This window comes from Rhinopithecus roxellana, chromosome 8, assembly GCF_007565055.1.
Source record: "Rhinopithecus roxellana isolate Shanxi Qingling chromosome 8, ASM756505v1, whole genome shotgun sequence".
In the NCBI taxonomy this organism is placed as follows: Eukaryota; Metazoa; Chordata; class Mammalia; order Primates; family Cercopithecidae; genus Rhinopithecus; species Rhinopithecus roxellana.
The window spans coordinates 91,196,896-91,223,816 of record NC_044556.1 but is presented as its reverse complement, the minus strand read 5'-3'; the positions used below and the strand labels follow the sequence as shown (position 1 = coordinate 91,223,816).

Sequence of the window (26,921 nt, the reverse complement as noted above, 5' to 3'; positions counted from 1 at the left end):
ATCAGTTTTAGGTTCTTTTTTTTTTTTGTTTGTTTGTTTGTTTGTTTGTTTTGTTTTTACGTAGTTCCATATTTCTTGGAGGTTTTGTTCATTCCTTTTTATTCTTTTTTCTCTAATCTTGTCTGCCTGCCTTATTTCAGCAAGACAGTCTTCCATCTCTGATATTCTTTCTTCTACTTGATCGATTGGGCTATTGATACTTGTATATGCTTCACAAAGTTCTCTTGTTGTGTTTTTCAGCTCCATCAGGTCATTTATGTACATCTCTAAACTGGTTATTCTAGCTAGCAACTCCTCTAACCTTTTTTTAAGGTTTATAATTTCTTTGCCTTGAAGTTAGAACTTGCTCCTTTACTTCAGCGAAGTTTTGTTATTACCCTCTTTCTGAAGCCTACTTCTGTGAATTCATCCATCTCATCCTCTGTCCAGTTCTGTGCCCTTGCTGGAGAGATGTTGCAATCATTTAGAGAAGAGGCACTCTGTCCTCTTCTCTAACGCTGAGTTAGATTGTTTTGATGTTGACTCTTTCTCATCTTCATGAGTTTGTCTAGTTTCAATCTTTGAGGCTGCTGACCCTTGGATGAGGTTTTTGTGGTACTTGTTTTGTTGATGCTGTTGTTCCTTTTTGTTTTTTTGTTTTTCTTTCAATAGTCAGGTTCCTCTTCTGTAGGGTTACTGCAGTTTGCTGGGGGTTCACTTCAGCCCCTATTCATCTGGTTTGCTCTCACACCTGGAGATGTCACTCGAGCCTGCAGAACAGCCAAGGTGGGTGCTTGCTCCTTTATCTGGAATCTCTGACTTTGAGGGGCACCGACATGATGCCAGTAGGAACGCTCCTGTATAGGATATCTGACAGCTCCTGTTGGGGGGTCTGACCCAGTTGGGTGGCACAGAAAGCAGGACGCATTTAACATAGCACTTTGGCTGTCCCTTGGTGAAGGAGGTTTGCTGCACTTGGGGGAAACCTACTCATCTGGGCTGCCTGGATTCCTCAGAGCTAGCAGGAGGAAAGACTAAGTCCGCTGGTTGGCGGAGACTATGGGCACCCCTCCCTCTAGGGGCTCAGGTCCAGGGAGATCAGAGTTCTGTACCTAAGCTCCTGGGTGGAGTTGGAGTTCCTGCAGGGGGCCCTGCAGCTACAGTGTTGGCAGCTGCCCCTCCCCCAAGGATCACAGATGGCTTAGATGGCAGACAGCTGTAGCAGTGGTGATAGCTGCCCCTCTCCCTGGGAACTCAGCAGGCTTAGGTCAAGTGGCTGTTGAGAATCTAGGCAGCTCCCTGATTGAGACCCAAGGCCCCAGTGGCGTGGGCTCCTGAGTGGGATCTTCTGATCGGTGGGTTGCACAGTTTTGTGGAAGAAGCACCTTTTCCCAGGGAGGGTAGCACTCTCACTCACCGCCTCCCTTGGTTGGGAGTGGGGGCTCCCCTGCCCCTTGTCACTCTCAGGTGGGCTGCCGCACCACACTGCTCTTCTTTTCTCTGATTGGGTCATGCCAGCCACCTAGCCAGTCCTAATGACAGAATCTGGATATCTCGGTTGCCGGTGCAGGATTTGCATGCTACTTTGGATCTTTTCAGTGGGAGCCTCCAATTACAACTGCTTCTAGTTGGCCATCTTGGCACCCCTCTCCCCCGCTCTTTTAAGTTTTTTTATGATATAAAATCTGACTGGGCATGGTGGTTTACGCCTGTAATCCCAGCACTTTGGGAGGTCGAGGTGGGTGGATCACTTGAGGCCAGGAGTTTGAGACCAGCCTGACCAACATGGTGAAACCCGTTCCTACCAAAAAATACAAAAATTAGCCGGGTGTGGTGGTGCATGCCTGTAGTCCCAGCTACTCAAGAGGTTGAGGCAGGAGAAACGTTTGAACCTGGAAGGCAGAGGTTGCAGTGAGCCAAGATAGCACCACTGTACTCCAGCCTGGGCGATAGAGTGAGACCCTGTCTTAAAAAAAAAAAAAAAGTCTGCTGTCTCTAATATTTTCTATCTGTGTCACACGTACATTTCCTGTACTCTAGACTTTGCTTCAGATTTTCCATCTCATTCTCTCTCTCTCTCTCTCTTTTTAACTATACCCAGTCAAGTCTTTCTTCCACAGGAGCAATTCATACAGAATAGAAATATGCAAATTATGGCTACCATGCCAGATTTAGCCCACTTTCTCTTTTTATATGACCTATGAGTGCCTTTCTTGGATTATTGGTTGTAAGTTTTTTGATTTTTTTTTTTTTTTTTTGGTTTAGATTTTTAAATTTTCTTGTGGAGACAGGATCTCACTATGTTGCTCAGGCTTGTCTCCAACTCCTGGCCTCAAGTGATCCTCCCTCCTTGGCCTCCCAAAGTGCTGGGATTACAGACATGAGCCACTGCGCCTGGCCTGATGGTTGTTTTATGGTTCATCATATTCATGTTTGACTTATAGGCTACCTTCAGGTAGTATTATGCCATTTCAAATATACTATACAAACTTTATAAGATGCTTCCCTTTAGCTCTTCCCAGCTTCCATGCTTATCATACTTTTTGCTCCTACATGTTATAAACTCCACAATATGTTATTTTCTTGCTTCAAAGGGTCGGTGACTTTTTAACGAGGTCAGAAATAAGATCAATGTATATGTTTACTCACATATCTACCATTTCCATTGTTTTCTTTATTTGTATTTACCCAGATTTCTGTTATCTTTTTGTGTGTGTGACAATTTTATCACTGTACACCCTTGGTATGCTTATCTCTACATTGTTCTTTTCTGTAAGAGGTTTAGATGTCCCCAAGGCTATGATTCTTCTGATAACAGCTGCAAATTTGGGGGTCCCCAAGAAAACCCACAGGTTCGGTAATCCTAGAAGGAATTAAGAACTTAGAAAAGGTTTTGTACTCCCAGTTGTGATTTACTACTATGAAAAGATCAACTAGCTCTGGCTTATGAGCTATCATGTTTCTCCAGTATTACCTCAACGAGGAGGGAGATCGGGTCTATACGCTGAAGAAATTTGACCCGATGGGACAACAGACCTGCTCAGCCCATCCTGCTCGGTTCTCCCCAGATGACAAATACTCCCGACACCGAATCACCATCAAGAAACGCTTCAAGGTGCTCATGACCCAGCAACCGCGCCCTGTCCTCTGAAGGTCCCTTAAACTGATGTCTCTTCTGCGGCCTGTTACCCCTCGGAGACTCCGTAACCAAACTATTCAGTCTGTGAGCCCTGATCCCTTTTTACCAGCCATACTCTTTGGCATCCAGTCTCATCGTGGTGATTGAACATGCTTGTGTGAGGCAGTCATGGTGGCATCACCCATAAAGGGAACACGTTTGACTTTTTTTTCTTGTATTTGAAATTACTACAAGATTATTAAAGATAAAATGATTTGAAAAGCTAAAAAAAAAAAAAAAAAGAAAAGATCAACTAAAATTAACCAAGGAACAGGGTGCATAGGGCAGGATCTATGAACCACTTGGGACAAGTTTCTAGTTGTTTGCTCTTAGTGGAACCTCGTGGTCATTGTCTGTTTCTGCCAACAGTACATATCAGCACCCACAAGACATTGACAACACAAGGATCTCATTTGAGTCTGTGTTCAAAGTTTTTATTACAGTTTGGTTATGTAGACTTGCTGACTACATGTCTACATGTTGGTTATGTTGACTACCAATGTGGCTGCCCTTTTATGAAGGTACCCTTTAGGAGGGCACCCATGTGACCTCTTGTGAGGTCATAAGAGTTGAGATCTCTAAGCCAGTAGTATTGATGGTCTTATAAGAAGAGGAAGAGAGAGATCTATCTATCTCTGCTATGTGAGGACACATCAAGAAGGCTATGTCATCTGTAAACCAGGAGGAGAGACCTCATTAGGAAGTGATTTGCCTGGCACCTTGATCTTGGACTTTTCAGCCTCCAGAATTGTGAGCAACAAAATTTCTGTTAAGTCACCCAGTCTGTGGAATGTGTTATGGCAGACACAGCTGACTAATACAGGGAGGAAGGACCAGGTTTTAGGTGAACAGAAATATAACCTAGCATACACTGTCTATTCTTGTTTAATTTTCCACATAAGTGTTCTTCTGGCTTATCAATATCTGAGAATGTGTTGCTTTCATAGGATGATATTAAAGCACTTCACTGACTTAGGGAGAATTGGCATCTTTATGATGTAGACTCTTCCTGTTCATAAACATAATATATCGTTTTACTTGCTTAATTAGCTTTTGTATCCCTCACTTTTCCCCCGCCACCATTTAGTTCTATACTAATTTTGTTAAATGTACTGCTAGGTGTGCTGTCTTGTGGTTGTAGTATGAATGTTATTACATGTATGAAGACTTTTGTATCTGTTTATACATTGAGCTTGCTTTCTTTCTTTCTTTCTTTCTTTCTTTCTTTCTTTCTTTCTTTCTTTCTTTCTTTCTTTCTTTCTTTCTTTTCTTTTCTTTTCTTTTCTTTTCTTTTCTTTTCTTTTCTTTTCTTTTCTTTTTTATTGAGACGACCTTTCACTCTTGTTTCCTAGACTGGAGTGCAATGGCGTGATCTCAGCTCACCGCAACCTCTGCCTCCTGGGTTTAAGCAATTCTCCTGCCTCAGCCTCCCTAGTAGCTGGGATTACAGGCATGTGCCACCATGCCCAGTTAATTTTTGTTTAGTAGAGACAGGGATTTTCTATGTTGGTCAGGCTGGTCTCAAACTTCCGACCTCAGGTGATTTGCCTGCCTCGACCTCCCAAAGTGCTGGGATTACAGGGGTGAGCCACTGCACCCAGCATATTGAGCTTTCTTATTTGGAATAGTTTTCAGAAGATTCTCTTGGGTTTTCTAGTTTTAAATTATATGCAAATCATAGTCTTTCTCATTTTTGTTTCTCTTCATTTGAGTTGAACAGTACCTCTTGTACAATGGTAAATATTTGTAGAGATGGAGCATATGTGTCTTCCAGCATTTCCTCATTAACTATGAAGCTGCTCTTTGGGTCAAGATATGTCCATTTTAACATGTTGAAGAATGTCATGTGTGCTTTTTTTTTGACTCTTTATTACAAATGGGATGATATATTTAAATATATCTTCTCGATGTCTGTGTGATCATAGGACTTTTTTTCATAAACCTGTGAATATTATGAAATATATTTATAGATTTTATTTCTTCTCAGTTGTCATGGTCTATTTCTCTTCCTCTGTTGGTAAATATCAGTGTTTCCTCAGATTCTGTACTTGCTCTTTTTGTCCTTTCAATCTCTTAAGTTCTGTAAGGGAAAGTGTTTAGTAGAACTTTTCATAATTGGTAAATTAGCAGCAGTATGCTTCTACTGTCAGTTTTCTTTTTCCCATCATAGAGTAAAAAGCAGGCTATATCTCATGTAAGACACATGCACACACACGAGTGAACAACACCAAGACTGTGTTCTCATGATGCAGCAGTGATGTGAGGATAAGTATGCCACGTATTCTTAAAATAATCTAGAGGAAAGAAAGTGTTATCAAGAAAATTATGAGAGAACATATGTTCATTGGAGATACTGGTCTTTCTGACTCTGGGGTGGCAGAGACAGAAGAAAATCTGCATGTGCGTGGACCCATGTAGTTCAAATCCGTGTTGTTCAAGAGTCAGCTGTAATTAAATGATTACACTTGAGGCTATTTCTACCATGATTTTTCTTTCTCACACCATATAGACTACAAAGCAAGCTACATCTTATATGACATATATATGAGACACACAGAGAAGAGTGATCTCCATGATTCTTGTTATTGTGACCCATGGCTGGTGACTTGAGGAGAAATATGCTATTACAGGAGTTGATGTCCTTTGAGGATGTGGCTGTGGGCTTCACCTGGAAAGAGTGGCAGGACTTGGATGATCCTCAAAGGACTCTGTACAGGGACATGATGCTGGAGACCTACAGCAGCTTGGTGTCCTCGCGTGAGTGAATATCACAGTAACTCCCAGGAGCAAGTGCTTTCTTCTCTGCTAGTAAATATATGGACATGTATACAGTTTAATGTTATTTAAGTATAATATTCCAGTCCATGAGTAACGTGTCAGCCCCCTCTAATGAAAGGTTCAAACTGGCCCCTTCACTGCATGGCTCCTGAATCCAAGCTGTTGTCATTCTTCAAAGGACCTGATTTCTCAGTTCCCAGGTTCATGCCATTCTCCTACCTCAGCCTGCCGAGTAGCTGGGACTACAGGTGCCTGCCACCATGCCCGGCTAATTTTTTGTATTTTTAGTAGAGACAGGGTTTCACTGTGTCAGCCAAGATGGTCTCAATTTCCCGACCTTGTGATCTGCCCGCCTGGGCCTCCCAAAGTGCTGGGATTACAGGCATGAGCCACTGCACCTGGCCTAGTCTCACATTTTTTATTAACAGGGTACCACATTACCAAACCTGAGGTGATCTTCAAGCTGGAGCGAGGAGAACCTTGGATGGTAGAGGACACTAGAGCCTCCCAGGTTAGTGATAACATATAGTGCAGGGAGATGGAGAAGAGCAAAACCCAGCAGATGTTGACTTTTTAAAGGTTTTTTTTTTTTTTTTTTTTTTTTTTTTTCCAGACAGGGCCTTGCTCTGTCACCCAGGCTGGAGTGCAGTGACACAATCTCGGCTCACTGCAACCCCCACCTCCTTTACTCAAACAATTCTCCTGCCTCAGCCTCCTGAGTAGCTGGGATTACAGATGCCCGCCACCATGCCTGGCTAAATTTCTTTCTTTTTTGGAGAATTTTTTTTTTTTTTTAATACTTTAAGTTCTGGGATTCCATGTACAGAACGTGCAGCTTTGTTACATAGGTATACATGTGCCATGGTGGTTTACTGCACCCATCAACCCATCATCTATATTAGGTATATCTCCTAATGCTATCCCTCCCCTTGGCCCCCACCCCTGACAGGCCCCGGTGTGTGATGTTCCCCTCTCTGTGCCCATATGTTCTCCTTGTTCAACTCCCACTTATGAGTGAGAACATGCAGTGTTTGGTTTTCTGTTTCTGTGTTACTTTGCTGAGAATAATGTTTCCAGCTTCATCCATGTCCCTACAAAGAACATGAACTCATTTTTATGGCTACATAGTTTTCCATGGTGTACATGTGCCACATTTTCTTTATCCAGTCTAACACTGATGAACATTTGGGTTGGTTCCAAGTCTTTGCCATTGTGAATAGTGCCACAGTAAACATACATGTGCATGTGTCTTTATAGTAGAATGCTTTATAATCCTTTGGGTATTATACCCAGTAATGAGATTGCTGAGTCAAATGGTATTTCTAGTTCTAGATCCTTGAGGAATCACCACATGGTCTTCCACAATGGTTGAACTAATTTATACTCTCACCAACAGTGTAAAAGCATTTCTATTTCTCCACATCCTCTCCAGCATCTGTTGTTTCCTGACTTTTTAATGATCGCCATTCTAACTGGCATGAGATGGTATCTCATTGTGGTTTTGATTTGCATTTCTTTAATGACCAATGATGATAAACTTTTTCTCATATGTTTGTTGACTGCACAAATATCTTCTTTTGAAAAGCATCTGTTCATATCCTTCACCCACTTTTCGATGGGGTTTTTTGTTTTTTTCTTGTAAATTTGTCTTAAGTTCTTGTAAATTTGTTTTAAGTTCTAGATATTAGCCCTTTGTCAGATGGATAGATTGGAAAAATTTCCCCCCATTCTGTGGGTTGCCTGTTCACTCTGATGATAGTTTGTTTTGCTGTGAAGAAGCTCTTTAGTTTAATTAGATCCCATTTGTCAATTTTGGCTTTTGTTGCCATTGCTTTTGGTGTTTTAGTCATGAAGTCTTTGCTCATGCCTATGTCCTGAATGGTATTCCTTAGGTTTTATTCTAGGGTTTTTATGGTTTTAGGTCTTACATTTAAATCTTTAATCCATCTTGAGTTAATTTTTGTATAAGGTTTAAGGAAGGGGTCCAGTTGCAGTTTTCTGCATATGGCTAGCCAGTTTTCCCAACACCATTTATTAAATAGGGAATCCTTTCCTCATTGCTTGTTTTTGTCAGGTTTGTGAAAGATCAGATCATTGCAGATGTGTGGTGTTATTTCTGAGGATTGTGTTCTGTTCCATTGGTCTATATATCTGTTTTGGTATCAGTACCATACTGTTTTGGTTACTGTAGCCTTGTAGTATAGTTTGAAGTCAGGTCGTGTGATGCCTCCGGCTTTGTTCTTTTTGCTTAAGACCTTTGTCTTGGCTCTATGGGCTCTTTCCTGGTTTCATATGATATTTAAAGTAGTTTTTTCTAATTCTGTGAAGAAAGTCCATGATAGCTTAATGGGAATAGCATTGAATTTATAAATTACTTTGGGCACTATGGCTATTTTCACAATATTGATTCTTCCTATCCATGAGCATGGAATGTTTTTCCATTTGTTTGTGTCCTCTCTTATTTCCTTGAGCAGTGGTTAGTAGTTCTCTTTGAAGAGGTCCTTCATATCCCTTGTAAGTTGTATTCCTAGGTATTTTATTCTTTTTGTAGCAATTGTGAATGGGAATTTGCTCTTGATTTGACTCTCTATTTTTGGTGTATAGGAATGCTTGTGATTTTTGCACATTAATTTTGCATCCTGAGACTTTGCTGAAGTTGCTTAAGGAGTTTTGGGCTTAAGGAGTTTAAGGAGTTTTTGGGCTGAGATGATGGGGTTTTCTAAATATACAGTCATGTCATCTGCAAACAGAGATAATTTGACTTCCTCTCTTCCTGTTTGAATAGCTTTCTTTCTCTTGCCTGATTGCCCTGGGGAGAACTTCCAATACTATGCTGAATAGGAGTGGTGAGAGAGGCCACCTTTGTCTTGTGCCGATTTTCAAAGGGAATGCTTCCAGCTTTTAGCCATTCAGTATGATATTGGCTGTGGGTTTGTCATAAATAGCTCTTATTATTTTGAGATGTGTTTCATCAATACCTAGTTTATTGAGTGTTTTTAGCATGAAGGAGTGTTGAATTTTATCAAAGGCTTTTTCTGCATCTGTTGAGATAGTCATGTGATTTTTGTCATTGGTTCTGTTTATGTGATGGATTATGTTTATTGATTTGCATATGTTGAACCAGCCTTGCATCCCGTGGATGAACCTGACTTGATCGTGGTGGATAAGCTTTTTGATGTGCTACTGGATTTGGTTTGCCAGTAGTTTATTGAGGATATTCACATCGATGTTCATCAGGGATATTGGCCTGAAAGTTTCTTTTTTGTTGTTGTTGTGTCTCTGCCAGGTTTTGGTATCAGGATGATGCTGGCCTCATAAAATGAGTTTGGGAGGAGTCGCTCTTTTTCTATTGTTTGGAATAGTTTCAGAAGTAATGGTACCAGCTCCTCTTGGTAGAATTCAGCTGTGAATCCATCTGGTCCTGGGCTTTTTTTGGGTGGTAGGCTATAAATTACTGCCTCAATTTCAGAACTTATTATTGGTCTATTCAGGGATTTGACTTCTTCCTGGTTTAGTCTTGGGAGGGTGTTTGTGTCTAGGAATTAATCCGTTTTCTAGATTTTCTAGTTTATTTGCATGGAGGTGTTTATAGTATTCTCTGATGGTGGTTTGTATTTCTGTGGGATCAGTGGTGATCTCCCTTTTATCATTTTTTATTGTGTCTATTTGATTCTTCTCTCTTTTCTTCTTTATTAGTCTGACTAGCAGTCTATTTTGTTAATCTTTTCAAAACCCAGCTCCTGGATTCATTGATTTTTTTTTTTAAGGTTTTTTTGTGTCTCTCTCCTTCAATTTTGCTCTGATATTAGTGATTTCTTGTCTTCTGCTAGTTTTTGAATTTGTTTGTCCTTGCTTCTCTAGTTCTTTTAATTGTGATGTTAGGGTTTCAATTTCAGATCTTTCCTGCTTTCTCCTGTGGTCATTTAGTGGTATAAATTTCCCTGTAAACACTGCATTAGCTGTGTCCCAGAGATTCTGGTATGTTGTGTCTTTGTTCTCATTGTTTTCTAATAACTTATTTATTTCCGCCTTAATTTCTTTATTTACCCAGTAGTCATTCAGGAGTAGGTTGTTCAGTTTCCATGTAGTTGTGTGGTTTTGAGTGAGTTTCTTAATCCTGAGTTCTAATTTGATTGCACTGTGGTCTGAGAGACTGTTTGTTATGATTTCCATTATTTTGCATTTGCTGAGGAGTGTTTTACTTATAATTATGTGGTTGATTTTAGAATAAGTGCTGTGTGGTGCTGAGAAAAATATATATTGTTTTGATTTGGGATGGAGAGTTCTGTAGATGTCTATTAGGTTCTTTTGGTCCAGAGCTGAGTTCAAGTCCTGAATATCCTTGTTAATTTTCTGTCTCATTGATCTGTCTCATATTGACAGTGGGGTATTAAAATCTCCCACTGTTTTTGTGTGGCAGTCTAAATCTCTTTGTGGGTCTCTAAGAACTTGCTTTATGAATCTGGGTGCTCCTTTATTGGGGGCATATATGTTTAGGATAGTTAGCTTTTCTTATTGCATTGGTCCCTTTACCATGATGTAATTCCCTTTGTCTTTTTTGATTTTTGTTGGTTTAAAGTCTGTTTTATCAGAGACTAGTATTGTAACCCCTGCTTTTTTTGCTTTTCGTTTGCTTGGCAAATCTTCCTTCATTCTTTTATTTTGAGCCTATGAGTGCCTTTGCATGTGAGATGGGTCTCCTGAATACAGCACACCAATGGATCTTGACTCTTTATCCAATTTGCCAGTCTATGCCTTTTAATTGGTGCATTTAGCCCATTTACATTTAAGGTTAACATTGTTATGTGTGAATTTGATCCTGTCATTATGATGCTAGCTGGTTATTTTACCCATTAGTTGATGCAGTTTCTTCATAGTGTTGATGGTGTTTACATTTTGGTTTGTTTTTGCAGTGGCTGGTACCAGTTTTTCCTTTTTATATTTAGTGCTTCCTTCAGGAGCTCTTGTAAGGCAGACCCAGTGGTGACAGAATCCCTTAGCATTTGCTTGTCTGTAAAGGATTTTATTTCTCCTTCACTTGTGAAGCTTAGTTTGGCTGGATATTAAATTCCAGGTTGAAAATTCTTTCCTTTAAGAATGTTGAGTATTGGCTTCCACTGTCTTCTGGCTTGTAGGCTTTCTGCAGAAGCTCCACTGTTAGTCTGATGGGCTTCCCTTTGTGGGTAACCTGACCTTTGTCTCTGCCTACCCTTAACATTTTTTCCTTCATTTCAACCTTGGTGAATCTGATGATTATGTGTGTAGGGATTGTTCTTCTCAAGGAGTATCTTTGTGGTCTCTGTATTTCCTGAAATTGAATGTTGGCCTGTCTTGGTTGGTTGGGGAAATTCTCCTGGATAATATCCTGAAGCGTGTTTTCCACCTTGGTTTCATTCTCTGCATCCCTTTCAGGTACACCAGTCAAACATAGGTTTGACCATTTCACATAGTACCATATTTCTTGGAGGTTTTATTTATTTCATTTCCTTCTTTTTTCTCTAATTTTGTCTTCACACTTTATTTTATTAAGTTGATCCTCAATCTCTGATATTCTTTCTTCTGCTTCATTGATTCGGCTATTGATACTTGTGTATGCTTTACAAAGTTCTCATGCTGTGCTTTTCAGCTCCATTAGATCATCTATATTCTTCTCTAAACTGGTTATTCTAGTTAGCAATTCTTCTAACCTTTTTTCAAGGTTCTTAGCTCACTTGCATTGGGTTAGAATAGCTCCTTTAGGAGTTTGTTATTACCAACCTTCAGAAGCCTACTTCTGTCAATTCATCAAACTCATTGTCCATCCAGTTTTGTTCCCTTGCTGGTGAGTTGTGATGCTTTGGTGAGAAGAGCCATTCTGGTTTTGGAATTTTCAGTGCTGGTTTTTCCTCATCTTTGTGGATTTATTTACCTTTGGTCTTTGCTGTTGGTGACCTTCAGGTGGAGTTTTTGCGTGTTTGTTCTTTTTGTTGATGTTGATGCTGTTGCTTTCTTTTTGTTAGCTTTCCTTCTAACAGTCAGGCCCCTTTGCTGTAGGTCTGCTGGAGTTTGCTGGGGGTCCCCTCCAAACCCTTTCTGCCTGTGTATCACCAGCGGAGGCTGCACAACAGCAAAGATTGCTGCCTGCTCCTTCCTCTGGAAGCTTTGTCCCAGAGAGGCACCTGCCAGATGCCAGCTGGAGCTCTCCTGTATGAGGTGTCTGTCAACCCCTGCCTGATGGGGAGGTGTCTCCCCATCAGGAGGCATGGGGTTCAGGGACCCACCCTTAGAGACAGTCTGTCCCTTAGTGGAGCTCGAGCACTGTGCTAGGAGATCTGCTGGTCTCTTCAGAGCTGGCAGGCAGGAACGTTTAAGTCTGCTGAAGTTGTGCCACAGCTGCCCCTTCCCCCAGGTGCTCTGTCCCAGGGAGATGGGAGTTTTATCTATAAACCCCTGACTGGGGCTGCTGCCTTTTTTTCAGAGATGTCCTGCCCAGAGAGGAGGAATCTAGAGAGGCAGTCTGGCTACAGCAGCTTTGTGGTGTTGTGGTGGGCTCCACCCAGTTTGAACTTCCCAAAGGCTTTGTTTACACTGTTATGGGAAAACCACTACTCAAGCCTCAGTAATGGTGGATGCCCCTCCTCACATCAAGCTCAAGTGTCCCAGGTCTACTTCAGACTGCTGTACTGGACCTCTCATGCTGGTATTTTTCTCATTCTTCTGCTTTAAAGGAAGGTTTTCCTAGATTGGCTACTTGTAGGTGCAGGAGAGGGTTATTTGCCTCTCAGCTAAGCAAGAAGCACAGCAGTCTGGTGTTTTTGAAGTGCTTTCATGAAGAGATAAAAAAAAAATGTTAATTTTGAACTTCACTTCCAAATAGAAATCTGAGTCCTTTGACATAAAATGCTGAGTACACTTCACTTTGGGATAGCTTATATTTGAGAAGCTGTTTTCCAAATTTAACGTGTAATATGTAGGTAGATATATAATTTTAGAGAATGGACATCACTATTGGAGATACAAATTTGAGTCTCAGGAGGTTAAAGCTGGTATTTAAAGCTACACTTATGAAGGAGGTCACCTAGGGAATTGATAAGAATCTGAGAAGTACAGCACTTAGAATTGTGTGTACAGCATCAGAAATCATGAAACTGAGGAGGACCCGGTATAGGGGTATGCAAAGGGGGTGGTCCTGAAGTTGGGAGGAGAAGAAGGGATTTCTGGGTATCACATTTTACCTGCTTAGATGTGAGGCAAATAATCCTCTCCTGCACCTACAAGTTGCTGATCTAGGAAAACCTTCTAATCTTTAAAGCAGAAGAATGAGAAAAATACCAGCATGAGAGGTCCAGTGTTATAAGAACAAAATAGGTAAAATGAATAGGTAATGCAAATGGCAGGTCAAAAGTGCTTAGTTGAAAAATACAAGACACTAAGTGATTTTTTTTACTAAATATTTCTACATGAATTTAAAAGGCCAGGCTCAGTGGCTCATAACTGTAATCCCAGCACTTTGGGGGATGGAGTCAGAAAGATCATTTGAGGCCAGGAGTTTGAGATCAGCCTAGTAAGATAGCAAGACCCCATCTCTACAAAAAATCCAGCACCAAAAACCAAGTGTCGTAGTGTATGCCTGTAGGTGCATCTACTTGGGAGGCTAAGGTGTGAGGATTGCTTGAGCCCGGGAGATTGAGGTTGTAGTGAATTATGATCTCACCACTGCACTCCAGTTTGGGCAACACAGCAAGACCCCATCTGTCTCTCTGTCTTTTTTTTTTTTTTAAAGCAAGAAAAATAATTTAGCATTAGATAATCTATTAGTGTAATTAACTCAATAGGAAAAGAATCCACATACTTATAAAAACAGTACCCATTGATTTTTATAAAATCTTATGGCACTAGGATAGAAAGTTATTTACCTTAGCTGGGCACAGTGGCTCATGCCTGTAATCCCAGCACTTTGGGAGGCTGAGGTGGGTGGATCACAAGGTCAAGAGATCGAGACCATCCTGGCCAACACGGTGAAACCCCGTCTCTACTAAAAATATAAAAATTAGCTGGGTGTGGTGGCGGGTGCCTGTAGTCCCAGCTACTCAGGAGGCTGAGGCAGGAGAAATGCTTGAACCTGGGAGGCGAAGGTTGCAGTGAGCTGAGATCATGCCATTACACTCCAACCTGGGTGACAGAGCAAGATGCTGTCTCAAAAAAAAAAAAAAAAAAAAAAAAAAAAAAGAAGCAACTTATTTACCTTTAAATGAGCATCTCATAGGAAATATTTATGTGTGGTTATGTGCGATTTTTTTTTACTTCTTTCAGCTGTCCATATAGTTGATGACATAATTGAGAGGAGCCAAGAAAGTCACAGTAGACATTTGTGGCAGGTTGTAATTACCAAAAGCAAATCGTCAGTTGAGAAGGGAATGGTATCAGGAAAAACATGTAGTTTGACTTCAAACCATGTACCAGAACTGATTAGAAATAATGGAAACTATTCAGGAATGAGACCTGAGGAGTTGAATGTATTTCAGAACATGCTTCTTTCTGGTGATCCTGATGAAATACAAGCTGGAGTGAGACCTGATGCTTATGATTTAACTGGAACATTTCTCAGAGGTCATGAGCATCTTAGGATCACAAGATTCAAATTGGACTACAGTGTTTTGAATACAGTGGACTGAGGAATGCCTTCAACGTGGAGGCTATATTAACACATAAGAGTGTTTCTATGGGAGAGACCTCTTGTAAATGTAATAAATGTGGGAAAGCCTGTAATGAGTCAGCTCCTATTGCTCAAGAGCTAACTCAGGTAGGGAGGAAAACTTTTGAACGTCATGTATGTGGGAAAATATTCTGTAAGAAGCATAAACTCACTGAACATCAGAAAATACGCTCAGGAAAGAAACCTTATAAATATAGTGAATGTGAGAAAGCCTTCATTATCAAATCATGTCTTACAAAACATCAGAGAACACATACAGGAGAGAAACCCTATGCATGTGCCATATGTGAGAAATTCTTCTGTCAGATCAAATCCAAGTGTTTATCAGCAAATCCACACACAGAGAAAATCCTATGAATATAATGAATGTGGAAAAACGTTTTGGCAGCAGTCAGCACTCAGGGTGCATCAGAGAACTCACACAGGGGAGAAACCCTATGAATGTAATGGATGTGGGTTGACCTTCTACCATAAGTCAACCCTCACTATCCATCAAAGAACTCACACAGGTGAGAAGCCATTTGAATGTAAATAATATAGGAAAAGATTCTGCCAGAAGTCAGCCCTTCTGATACCTCAAAGAACTCACACAGGTGAACAACCGTATGAATGTAAAGAATGTAGGAAAACTTTCTATGAGAAGGCAAATCTCAATGTACCTCAGAGAACTCACACAGGGAAGAAACCCTATGAATGTAACGAACGTGGATACACGTTTCATCACAAGTGATACCTCAGAGTGCATCAGGGTGTTCATACAGGCAAGAAACCCTATGAATGTAATGAATGCAGGAAAACCTTCTATGAGAAAGAAATCCTCACTAGCCATCAGAGAAGTCACACGGGGGAACAGCCTTATGAATGTAATCAATGTGGAAAACCCTTTGGCTGGAAGTCAAGCCTTAGGTCACATCAGAGTATTCACAGAGGGCAGAAAACCTATGGATGTAATATATATGGTAAAAGCTTCTACCAGAAGTCAGACCTCACTTGATGTGAAATAATTCACACTGGGGAAAAACCCTATGAATGTAATGAGTGTGGAAAATCCTTTGGCTGAAAGTCAAGGCTCAGCCAACATCAGAGACCTCACATAGGATAGTAAAACCTATGAAAGTAATGAATGTGGGAAAATATTTTGCCTGAGGTCAGTCATCACTGGACACACAGAACTCACATAGAGAAAACCCTGTGTAATAAATGTAGAAAAAACCTTTTGCTTGAAGTCACAGCTTAGCAGACATTAGAGAAGTCACAGAGGAAAGAAATCAGATATTGTTCTTCAAAAAGCATTCCCTTTTATCTAGGACACAGACTTTGTCTACATTTCTGAGCATTCCAGTGTTGTGGTTGGGACCAGGTAAAACAGAGTTGTATAGGATAATATGGATAGAAGTGATGAATGTTATTTACAGGCTTCATAACAATAGTCTTGATGGTCCTTCCTGATTTATTATGCCTTGTCAGACTGAAGTTCAGCTGACCCCCAGAGTGACCAGGGAGCCATTAGTTTGGACCTTCTCACTGATTTAAGAAAGGAGGAATTCAATAGTGTAGAGATCTTTCCACCTCCACTCCCAAGAAATTCCCCTTTGTGCTTGAGAGATCAGGTATTTAAAGCACATGTGTGATTTGTTTGCTTTACACTACAGCCCACTCTAGTAATTTGGAAGTTTCTGAGAGCAGTTACTGTCTTCTGGCAAAGCAGTCATTATAGCACCGATGGTGCCACCCTTTCCTCAGCCCTGGCCCTGGTCTATGATTCGCACCTGCTAATCAGGGCACATCTTGTCTGAGATCCACCTGTGTTTCTACTCCCAAGTGGTGGCACACTTGTTCCAATATCCAGGCTCCCCTGAAGCCCCAGTGGCTCCTCTTCCACCTATGCATAGCGACCTTCAGGAACACAGAATCCAACCCTAGACCTGCAGAGAAGCAGTGGGAGAGTACAGATTTCTGAACTTCCAAAGGAAAGATGGTGGGATTTGAACTGAACCAGAGCATCTGTCTTGCTCCCTATGGATCAGGACCTGATGGATCAAGACTTCTCTTTGTCCATATGACAGTGCTGTGGAATTTTGTTTATTTATTAAATCCTGGATTGATAACCTGTGATATTACGGCAAAAATTAGGAGATTTGAATGTAGACCAAGTGGTTGATATTACTATTAACAACTAGCTTTAATATATTAAAGGTATATGGTTATAGACCAGATGTCTGTTTATAACAGGTGCACCCTAATGCATGAAGAATTGTCTGTATTTTTGCAAGTTTATTGAAGCAGAAATTAATGTGTTAACTGTCTTTGAATCCATTAAAAAGATGTTTGTTCTTACCCAGTAAACTAATTTGGGTGTCTTCAATGGATTATCTTAGTTGGAAAAACTGCTCTAGTGTATATGATGGGATAAAATAGCAGAGGCAGAGTCATGGGGGTAAACCTACCCCATAATTCTTGAGCCAGTTCATACTCCATATATCTGATAAATGTTTACCCATACTTTGAAATTCCATTGGTCCCATTTCACCCAAGCTTTACTTAGTTCTTTTATGAGATAGACTTGAACTTTGCTTTTCCTTCCCTGCTTTAGACAAGGAGTTCCACACTAGTTTCTCATAGTTTTCACCACCACTTTTCCTGTTCAAAGGGAAATGCTGGCTGGGTGTGGTGACTTACTCCTGTAATTTCAGCACTTTGGGAGGCTAAGTTGGGAGGATCCCTTGAGGTTGGGAGTTTGAGACCAATCTAACAACATAGTGACTCTGTCTCTACAAAACAAACACACAAACAATTAGGCATGATGGTGCCTGCCTGTAGTCCTAGCTACTCTGGAGGCTGAGGTAGGAGAATCGCTTGAACCCGGGAATTGGAGACTGTAGTGAGCTATGATCACACCAGTATACTCCAGTCTGGACAACAGAGTAAGAACCTAGCTAAAAAAAAAAAAAAGAAAGAAAAAAGAAAGAGGTATAGGGAGGGAGGGAGGGAAGGAATTAAAGGAAGGAAGGAAAAATGCTGAGGTGGAGTCATCCAGGTTTATGTGATCTTGACTTTGGTGCAGGTAATAGGTTGAGGCTGAGTGGCTTTGTATTTTGTCCTCTTTGATAAGGATTGCTAAAATCTCTCTTGATGGGTCTTAGTGTTCTTTTCATAAAAAGGGAGAGTCTAATACACATTTGGAAGTATTAAGTCCACCTCGAACATAAAGGAAAAAAGTGCAATTACTTTTCTCCCCCTAAGAAGGTAAAGTGGTCAGAGCCAAGAGGAGGAGGCTCAGAGATGACTCTTAAGTGTTTACAACACTAGCCTTGAATTGTAATGTTCAGTGTTCCAGTTTTCACTTCTTTTGTTAAAATTATTATTTTTATTTTTATTTTTATTTTTTTGAGACGGAGTCTCACTCTGTCCCCGGGGCTGGAGTGCAGTGGCCGGCTCTCAGCTCACTGCAAGCTCCGCCTCCCGGGTTCACGCCATTCTCCTGCCTCAGCCTCCTGAGTAGCTGGGACTACAGGCGCCCGCCACCTCGCCCGGCTAGTTTTTTGTATTTTTTAGTAGAGACGGGGTTTCACAGTGTTAGCCAGGATGGTCTCGATTTCCTGACCTCGTGATCCGCCCGTCTCGGCCTCCCAAAGTGCTGGGATTACAGGCTTGAGCCACCGCGCCCAGCCATTAAAATTATTTTTATTTGGCTTTTGATACTATTGCAACTAAAATTGTTTCTTTTATGTATTGTTCATTTTTTATGTCAAGAAATACAATTAAGTTTGTATACTGATCTTGTATCCTGTTGCCATACTGAACTTTATTCTAAGGTGGTGAATTCCTTATGATTTTCTAAATACAAGATCAGGTCAAGTGCAAATAAAAATAAGTGTACATAATACTGGCCAGGCACAGTGGCTCACACCTGTAATCCTAGCACTTCAGGAGGCCGAGGCAGGTGTATCTCTTGAGGCCAGATGTTCAAGACCAGCCTGGCCAACTTCATCTCTACTAAAAATACAAAAATTAGCTGGGCATGGTGGTGTGCCCCTGTAGTCCCAGCTACTCAGGAGGCTGAGGCACAAGAATCGTTTGAACCCAGGAGGTTGCAGTGAGCCGAGATCATGCCATTGCATTCCAGCCTGGGCGACAGAGTAACACTCTGTCTCAAAAAAAAAAAAAGTATAGTAATCCTTTTCAAAATAGATGCATTTTGATTTTGCTTGTTGCCAAATTGTCCTGACTAGCACCTCGATTTTGTACAATGATAAGCAGATGTGACAGTGGATATATTGTTTTTTATCTTAGGAAATACTTATACAGGCTTTCACCATTAAGGATGATGTTAGATGTGGGTTTTTCATGTATTCTTTACCAATTTGACTGTATCCTTTTCTATATCTACTTAGCTGAAAGTTGTTATCGTGAAAGAATGTTGAATATTTTCCAACCACAGCTGTGATCCCCAGCTAGTGATCAGGTCCCTGCAAGTCAGAAAGGGAAGGACAGGACCCGAAGCTTGCAACCCCACCACAATCACACAGCGCAAGAGATTATAGAAACACCAGTTAGTAAGAGGTGTATTTCACCCAGTAGAAGACAAACTACAAAGAAATCAGCCAGTCTTCAAAACTAAGATCAAGATTGATCACAGGATTTCTGAGTGACTTTCTCAGCCAGGAGACTGCCCCTTTTAAAGATTCAGTGGTAGAGGGGAGCAATTAGGAAGTAACAGGTACTGACCACGTACTGGACCCCCAGGGAGCTGTTCCAAGAGGATAGAAAGGCTGAGCACCTGTCAGCCACCACCCAGCACCAGCTGCAGCTGCAGCTGCAGCAGAGGTGAGTGAGGGACCCTTACATGCCATCCCTCCACAGGAATGTGCCCCAAAGAGGTCTCTTCCCCCTGCTCCACATTCTGTGTGTCTGCACACCACTGATGCTTCTCCATTTCTTCCCACTCTTCATTTCCCCATCCCACCCTTCTACCCCATCCCTTCCTACACAGACTGAAGCAGGAACTAGAAAAGTGTAGGTCAAGCCCCTGCCCAAGTCCAGGGCATGCAAGAGGTAAGGATGGCCCAGTAAGAGTGAGCAGAGAACTGAGCTCCTGAAGGGGACGAGGCAAGAGGGCAAGGAGGGTCCTCAGAGAATGGTCTGCACGGAGGTATGGTTCTACAGAGACGCAGCCAAGAAAAAGGTGTTGAGGCAGGCTGATGGAGCAGAAGGGTATGGCGAGGGTAGGGAAATACGTGGAAACCCTCAACCCTAATGCTCATCTAATGAGTTAGTCCCCAGCCCCTAAGAATTTCTGAGGAGAAACCTAGTGTTGCCCATTGAGCAGGGCCTGATTCCCTCCTAAGCTGGGAAGACACACTGTGCCTTGCCCTTATTCCATGGGGCTGCAGGGAAAAAAGGCAGTATTTTGCCACAACCTACCTCAGCTGAGTCTGTTTGTGGTGGAGTAGGTGTTAGGCACAGGTCCTACATGCAGGCCTCTGAACAGAATGAAATGGCCTGACTGCCTCTTGCCCTGGACAAAGTTATCGCTGCAAGTGCTCAATAAATGCTTACCTATACTCCAGGTCTCTACACTACTCATTTCTGGGACCCAACAGGCTGTTCTGGGCCCCCAAGCATAGGGATGCAGTCCTGAGACCCTCTAACAATGGGCCCAGGATGTTTGGATCAGTGATGATTTCTTCTATTCCTGCACAGACTCCCAGTATTATTACTTTTTAAAATAAAATTAGGGAGCTGGGATTCAAAGCCAATCAGGTTTCATGCTGTGGTCCTTTCTGGTTCACTGAGTAATTTGAGACTGCATGTATTGTGTGTTCTGATGGACACACACGATGTAACAGACACTAGTTAAATGTAGTATGTTAGAAATCCTCAGTGTGCAGGGAGTCATTCAACTAGCTTAGTCATTCAACTAACTTAAGTTTGTGTACATTTGAGGCATATTTAAAATCCATGGAAATGCATTGACACAATTAAGGTCATCATGTACTCCAAATTCTGTGTTTATGTATCTTGATACATTAAATTAACATCTAAGAGGTATCTTCCCTTGATAGGCTTCCACAGTAGGTAGTCTGGTTACACTATGGAATTGGAGACAGGGTCCCTGGAGATAGTAACTTTTTCCACAGAAAAGTAAGAATGTGGCAAGGATGGAAACTTCTTCAGTCACTCTGGGATATTAGGCAACAAACCTAAAACTTGACCTTTCAGCTTTCTAACTATGATGTGGTGTTAATCATTTCTGTGTTATAAATGAACTGGCAATACGCTACAAAAATATATCAAGTGGAGATTAGAAAATATATAAATGTAATGGTTACTAAGATATATTTAAAAACAATTTCAGCTAACCCATGATTACAAGTAATTTATAGCCTTGGTTTATTCATTATGATACAAGAAAAACATAAATGATTAGTTCAATTGATGAATAAGATGCCTTCATAAAAATTCCAACTACTCATAATTGTAGGAACTCATGAAAACTAGAAATAGAAGGTAGCTTCCCTCATACATATTGGTGAAATGTTTAAAGCATATTTGGTTGGGAACAATTCAAGTATGCCTAGTATATTCAGATACAATAGACCATCATACTTTAAGTTTTAGACTGTGAAATAGATAAAGGTATAAAATTTATGCAGCTAAAAGAATCTACAGGTAATTTGTAGAGTGGCTAAATGAGTATAAAAGCTTGCTAAATGTATGCCAATATTTTAAAAATCAACTTTATGTCTTGATATCAGGGCAGAGGACCCAAAATAAATACATTGAGGAATCTACAGTATATTGAAAAAAGAATACAATATAGCCATGACATTAAAGACAGGTACCTGGTGAGGATAAGCATCTCAGTCAAAGCCTGCTTCACAGGGAAGGGTCACAAGAGGTTGGGCATGGGCTCTAGCTTTTCTTTCTTCAGGGTTGTGCTGGCTTGTACTTCGTCTCTCAGATCTGGAACTACCAGTATGTGCACAGAACACCTCAGATCCAGGGGTGTGTATCCTGTAGTGTAGACCTAACACTGAGATGAATAAATAGACCTGTGGAGTTAAGGAGACAACAGTTATTTGAAAGACCCTTGTCTTTTAGATACTTGTAAGTGACAGAAACTGCATTTATTATTGCTGTTGTTGCCTGTGCTTTTGAGGTCATATTCAGAAAATTATTGCCCTGGCCATTGTGTTGCAGCTTTCTGTGCCACCACCCCCTGCCTTTTTTTTGTTTTTGTTTTTGTTTTTTTGGTTTTTTTTTGCTCAGTCATTTTATAGTTTCATGTCTTATTTTTAAGTTTTTAATCCATTTTGAGTTGATTCTTTTTTAAAAAAAAATATTTTTTGAGACAAGTCCTGGCTTTGTCACCCAGGATGGAGTGCAGTGGCACAATCTGGGCTCACTGCAACCTCTGCCTCCTGGGCTCAAGAGATTCTGTCATTTCAGCCTTGAAAGTAGCTGGGACTATAGGTGGACACCACCATGCCCAGCCAGAGTTGATTCTTGTGTAAGCATTGACCTAAGGATAGAATTTCTTCTGCATGTGAATAGCCAGTTTTTGTAAGTTGGTTTATTGAAGAAACCACCCCCCCCCAACTTATTTTGTGTTCTTTGTAACCTTGTTAAAAATCAGTTGGTTGCAGATATGTGGATTTCTTTCTCTCTCGCTCTCTCTTTTTTTTTTTTTTTTTTTTTTTGAGACAGGATTTCTGTCACCCAGGCTGGAGTGCAGTGGCATGATCTTGGGTCACTGCAACCTCTGCCTCCTGGGCTCAAATGATCCTCTTTCCTCAGCCTCCCAAGTAGCTGGGCCTACAGGCATTTACCACCATGCCTGGCTAATTTTTGTATTTTTTTTGTAGAGACAGGATTTCTCCATGTTGCCCAGCCAGGCTGGACTCCACCTGCCTTGGCCTTTCAAAGTTCTGGGATTATAGGCATGAGCTATCATGCCTGACCTATGTGGATTTATTTCTATGTAATCTTTTTATTGTGTTGGACATAGTGTTTGTTTTTATTCCAGTACCATGCCATTTTGATCACAATAGCTTTTTTTTTTGAGACAGAATCTCGCTCTGTCGCCCAGGCTGGAGTGCAGTGGCGTGATTTCGGCTCACTGCAAGCTCTGCCTCCTGGGTTCACGCCATTCTCCTGCCTCAGCCTCCCAAGTAGCTGGGACTACAGGCACCCGCCACCGCGACCAGCTAATTTTTTTGTATTTTTAGTAGAGATGGGGTTTCACCGTGTTAGCCAGGATGGTCTTGATCTCCTGACCTTGGGATCTGCCCGCCTCAGCCTTACAAAGTGCTGGGATTATAAGGTGTGGGCCACTGCGCCTGGCCTTGATAGCTTTTAATATATTTTGAAACGTGTAGGATGATGCCTCCAGCTTTGTTCTTTTTGCTTAATGTTGCTTTGGTTATTTTTTATTTGTTTTGGTTTTCTACAAATTTTAGGGCTTTGTTTCTATTTTTTCTACTTTTTCTATTTCTATAAGGAGTGGCATTGGAATTTTCATTGGAATTGCATAAAATCTATATATCGTTTTGGGTAGTATGGATATTTTAACAATGCTAATTCTTGCAACCCATGAACATGGGATGTCATTCCATTATTTGTGTCATCTTTAATTTTTAAAATTTATGTTTTATAGAGTTCAACAAGGACATTGTTCATTTTCTTGTTTAAATTTACATGAGTGTTTTTTAATGCTATTGTAAATGGAGTTGTTTTCTTAATTTCTTTTTTATGTAGCTTGTTGTTAATGTACAGACATGATTAGTTTTGTATTTTGATTTTATGTCATTCATTTTTACTGAATTTGTTTTGTCTTTTAACTCTTGTACAAGAGGAATAATTGTGATACTCACCACTATGAAAACACTAATATTGTGTAATGGTAGAATTTTAATTTTGACCATTTACTTCCTTTTCCAGTGAGTTGTATGCTTTCATATATTTTCATGTTACTGACTATTGTCCTTTTTCTTCAGCTTGAAGAATCCCTTCAGCATTTTTTGCCAGACAGGTCTAGTGGCAATACATTCTCCCTAACCTTTTATTTTGCTGACAAAGTTTCTCTCTCCTTCATTTTTGAAAGACAAGATTGCGGAAAATATTATTCTTGGTTGGCTTTTTTTTTTTTTTTTTTTGATTATATCATCCCACTCCCACTGATCTTCAAGATTTTTGCAGAAAAATGCTGTAGCCTTCTAGGAGTTCACTTAAACAACAAGCCACCTTTCTCAATGCTTTCAAATTTTCACTTTGTCTTCATTTTTAACAATTTGACTATGATATGTCTTGGTTGGGTTGGTCTCTGTGGATTCATCTTATTTGATGTCCTTCAGGCTTCCTGGATGTGGATTTCTACTTTCCCAAGGCTGAGAAGTTTTCTGTCATTATTTCTTTGAATATCTTTACTATCTTTTTCTCTCTCTTCTTTCTATATTATGAATAATGTGTAAGTTTTTCAACTTGATAGCATGCCAAGAGTCCCTTAACCTACCTTTACTCTTTCATTTTAAAGTGTTTGCTCCTCAGATTGGATGATTTCCAGTGACCAGTTTTTGAGTTCACTCATCCTGTCTTTGAATTAGTCTGCTGTAAAACATGTCTATTAAAATTTTCAGTTTAGTTATAATATTCTTCAACTCTATAATTTCTCTTTGTACTATTTTTATACTTTCTTTTTTTGTGAAATTCTCAGTTTCTTCTTGCGTTGCTCTCCTAATCTTGTTGAACACTTTTGAGACCATTATTTTAATTCTTTGTTGTGTAAATTGCATAGTTTCCTTTCACTAGGGTTGGTTATGGGACATTTTTGTCTTGTTCCTTTTTTGGAACATATTTTCTTGTTCCTTTATTTTCTTTGACTCTCTGTGTTAGTTTCTGCACATTATATAGGGAAACTTCTCCACCCTCTCTTGTCACACTGACATGAGAGAAAACTTTCAGCAATTTATGTGGTCAGAGATTCTAAGGTACCTTTCATATTTGTGCTTGTCTCTATGTTTGTTGGCTGCCAGGACAGTAAGATGTATCACATTCTATCATTACCCCCAAGAGAGTAATGTTTCTACAATTTCTGCAGTTAAATTCACATGATACCTTGTGATCCTGGGGAGACAGTTGTGGAAAATGAGCCTGTTGTGTGGCTACCTCTGCTTTCTTCTGCATAGGGAAACTCAAGAATGCAAAGCCAATTCACTGCCAATGATAGGTGATTAAGGCCACAGTCTCTTGGGGGAGCCAAAGAAGTTGTGGCATTTGGTGTGTGGACAAACTACGGAAAGAATAAGTAGAACTAGATTTATCACTGTGGTGAGCTATGAGGGAAGACTCAGAAAGATTTCAGGGTCTGCTCAGGCTGCTAAAGGTCTGCTATTTGCCCCTTTCATCCTGTGATGCAAATTAATTAGAAGCCAGGCCATCAAGTTGCCACTGGAAGAGTTTGTTGTTAATCCCTTCCCAGGAGAAACAGGGAGCTGTGCCTGTTAGCCCCTTCTCTGCACTACCTATGAGGGTTGTAGCCCTTGGAAGTGCTTGCATACCAATTTGATTCGAGCCCTTTTTGTGAGACTCACACTTGCCCTGTCTCCTGCACCTTCAGAGTTTGGAGGTTTAGGATATAGTTTCTGAAATGGAAAATGTAAATATTGAAGCACTTAGCACATGTAAAGTACCATCCAGGAGGAACTGGGAGATCTCGAGTTATTAGTGGGGCAAGCTGGGGAGCAGGGCTCAAGAAGTGGTGAGCTCCTACTCGGGCTGCTGGAGGTTACTATTTGTTGGCCCCATTATCTTCCTAATGCAGAACAGGTAGAAGCTCATTTGTCAGCATCAGCAAGCTTGAACATCCCTTCTAGGGAGAAACTGATACCTATGAGTTTTAAGCCCTTCGTTGCCCATATCTTGGGAGATAAAGCCTTTCAAGTACTAGTGTGATCATAGAAAACTGCCATTTTGTTTTGTTTTCTATATAGACTCATGGATCTTAGTCTCTTATATTCCCAGAGCTAGATAAATTAAGAGCCAAACCATGGGGAATTTTACAGGTTGGCTCCCATATATATGGTCCATACCCTACATTTCTCAGTGTGTTGCAAGAGTGTTGGGGGTTCCTTTCCAACTGTATGTTGTAGTGGCTAGGGCAGGCACTACAGTGCCCAATTGTGTTTTGGTATTTTCTGCTCATGTATGTTTTTTTTTCCAGATTTCCACTGCTTGGGAGTCTTAACTTATTTATGACTTTCTCTCAGAGGGAATTGAGCCTGAATAGATGTGTATTCATTGTATTCGTGGATAGAAGGAGAGTTGGAGCTTTGTCTTTGGCCATGTGACTGTTGCCTCCTTTTAACATTGACCTTTGAATTGGGTTAACTCATTTGCATTTAGAGTTATTATGATGTGGTTGGATATATATCTGTCTATTGCTTTTAAAGGCCACTTGCAACATACAATTTATTTTTACATTTATTTGGATCCATCTGGATTTTGTGCATATTCTGGTTCTTGATCTTTGTCAATTCTTATAATATTAGAGTTTCATAATATAAATTAGTGCCAGGTAATGATAGTTATTCCTATTGCTTTTATAATTCACAAATGTCTTGGCTGATTTTATATGTATATTTAACCTTTCAGATGCATTATAGTGTTTTTTGTTTTGATCTCTTCTTGCATAAACAAAGCATGTTGACCTTTTGATGTCATAACAATATATTTATAGATTAATTTTAGGGAAAATGATTATCTTTGAAATGGTGAGTTTTGTTTTACCTACACACATAATATCAAGTCTTTTATGTCCCTCTGTAAATTTTTATCTCCTTATTCTATGTATTTCTTTTTAAAATATGTACATATGAAATACCACCTGCATATTACCTCCAGGGGCAACTGGAGATTCTTAATCTCACACCTGTAGGCAGTCAAAAGTTGAAATCATGAATCTTATACTTGTTTCCAGTTCACAGGTAAAATGGTGACATATAACTTTGTCCTTTTCTATTTTTTCTATTTACTATTAACTCTTTTATTTTTTGTTAACTCTCTTCTATTAACTCTTTTCTATTTACTTCCTTTGGTCTCATTTTCATTTAAGCCCTTTTTGTCCTTGGCTCTAGAAGTCATTTACTTTTTTTTTCCATAGGAGAGTGAGTTTAATTCAGTTTCTAATAGTAGCAGGTTATTTTGTTGGTAAGTTATGGGCATTTGTTTATTAATAGCTGTTTTAATTAATCTTTGTGCTAGTCCTCTCACACAAGGGGTAATACAACATCC

The 26,921-nt window shown here is 40.3% G+C and overlaps 1 protein-coding gene across 1 annotated transcript; it reads left to right on the top strand.

Annotated features, from left to right (window-relative positions):
* The first annotated feature begins 2,922 nt into the window (after window positions 1-2,922).
* On the top strand, window positions 2,923-3,382 carry LOC104672029 (H/ACA ribonucleoprotein complex subunit 3). The gene has a single exon (XM_030936155.1). It carries the CDS (start codon window positions 2,936-2,938, stop codon window positions 3,128-3,130), a length of 195 nt encoding a protein of 64 aa, XP_030792015.1. The 5' UTR covers window positions 2,923-2,935; the 3' UTR covers window positions 3,131-3,382.
* The last annotated feature ends 23,539 nt before the right edge of the window (window positions 3,383-26,921 follow it).

What these genes read in the sequence shown, in the direction of transcription:
- LOC104672029 (XM_030936155.1), top strand. Translation starts at nt 2,936, where the DNA reads ATGTTTCTCCAGTATTACCTCAACGAGGAGGGAGATCGGGTCTATACG.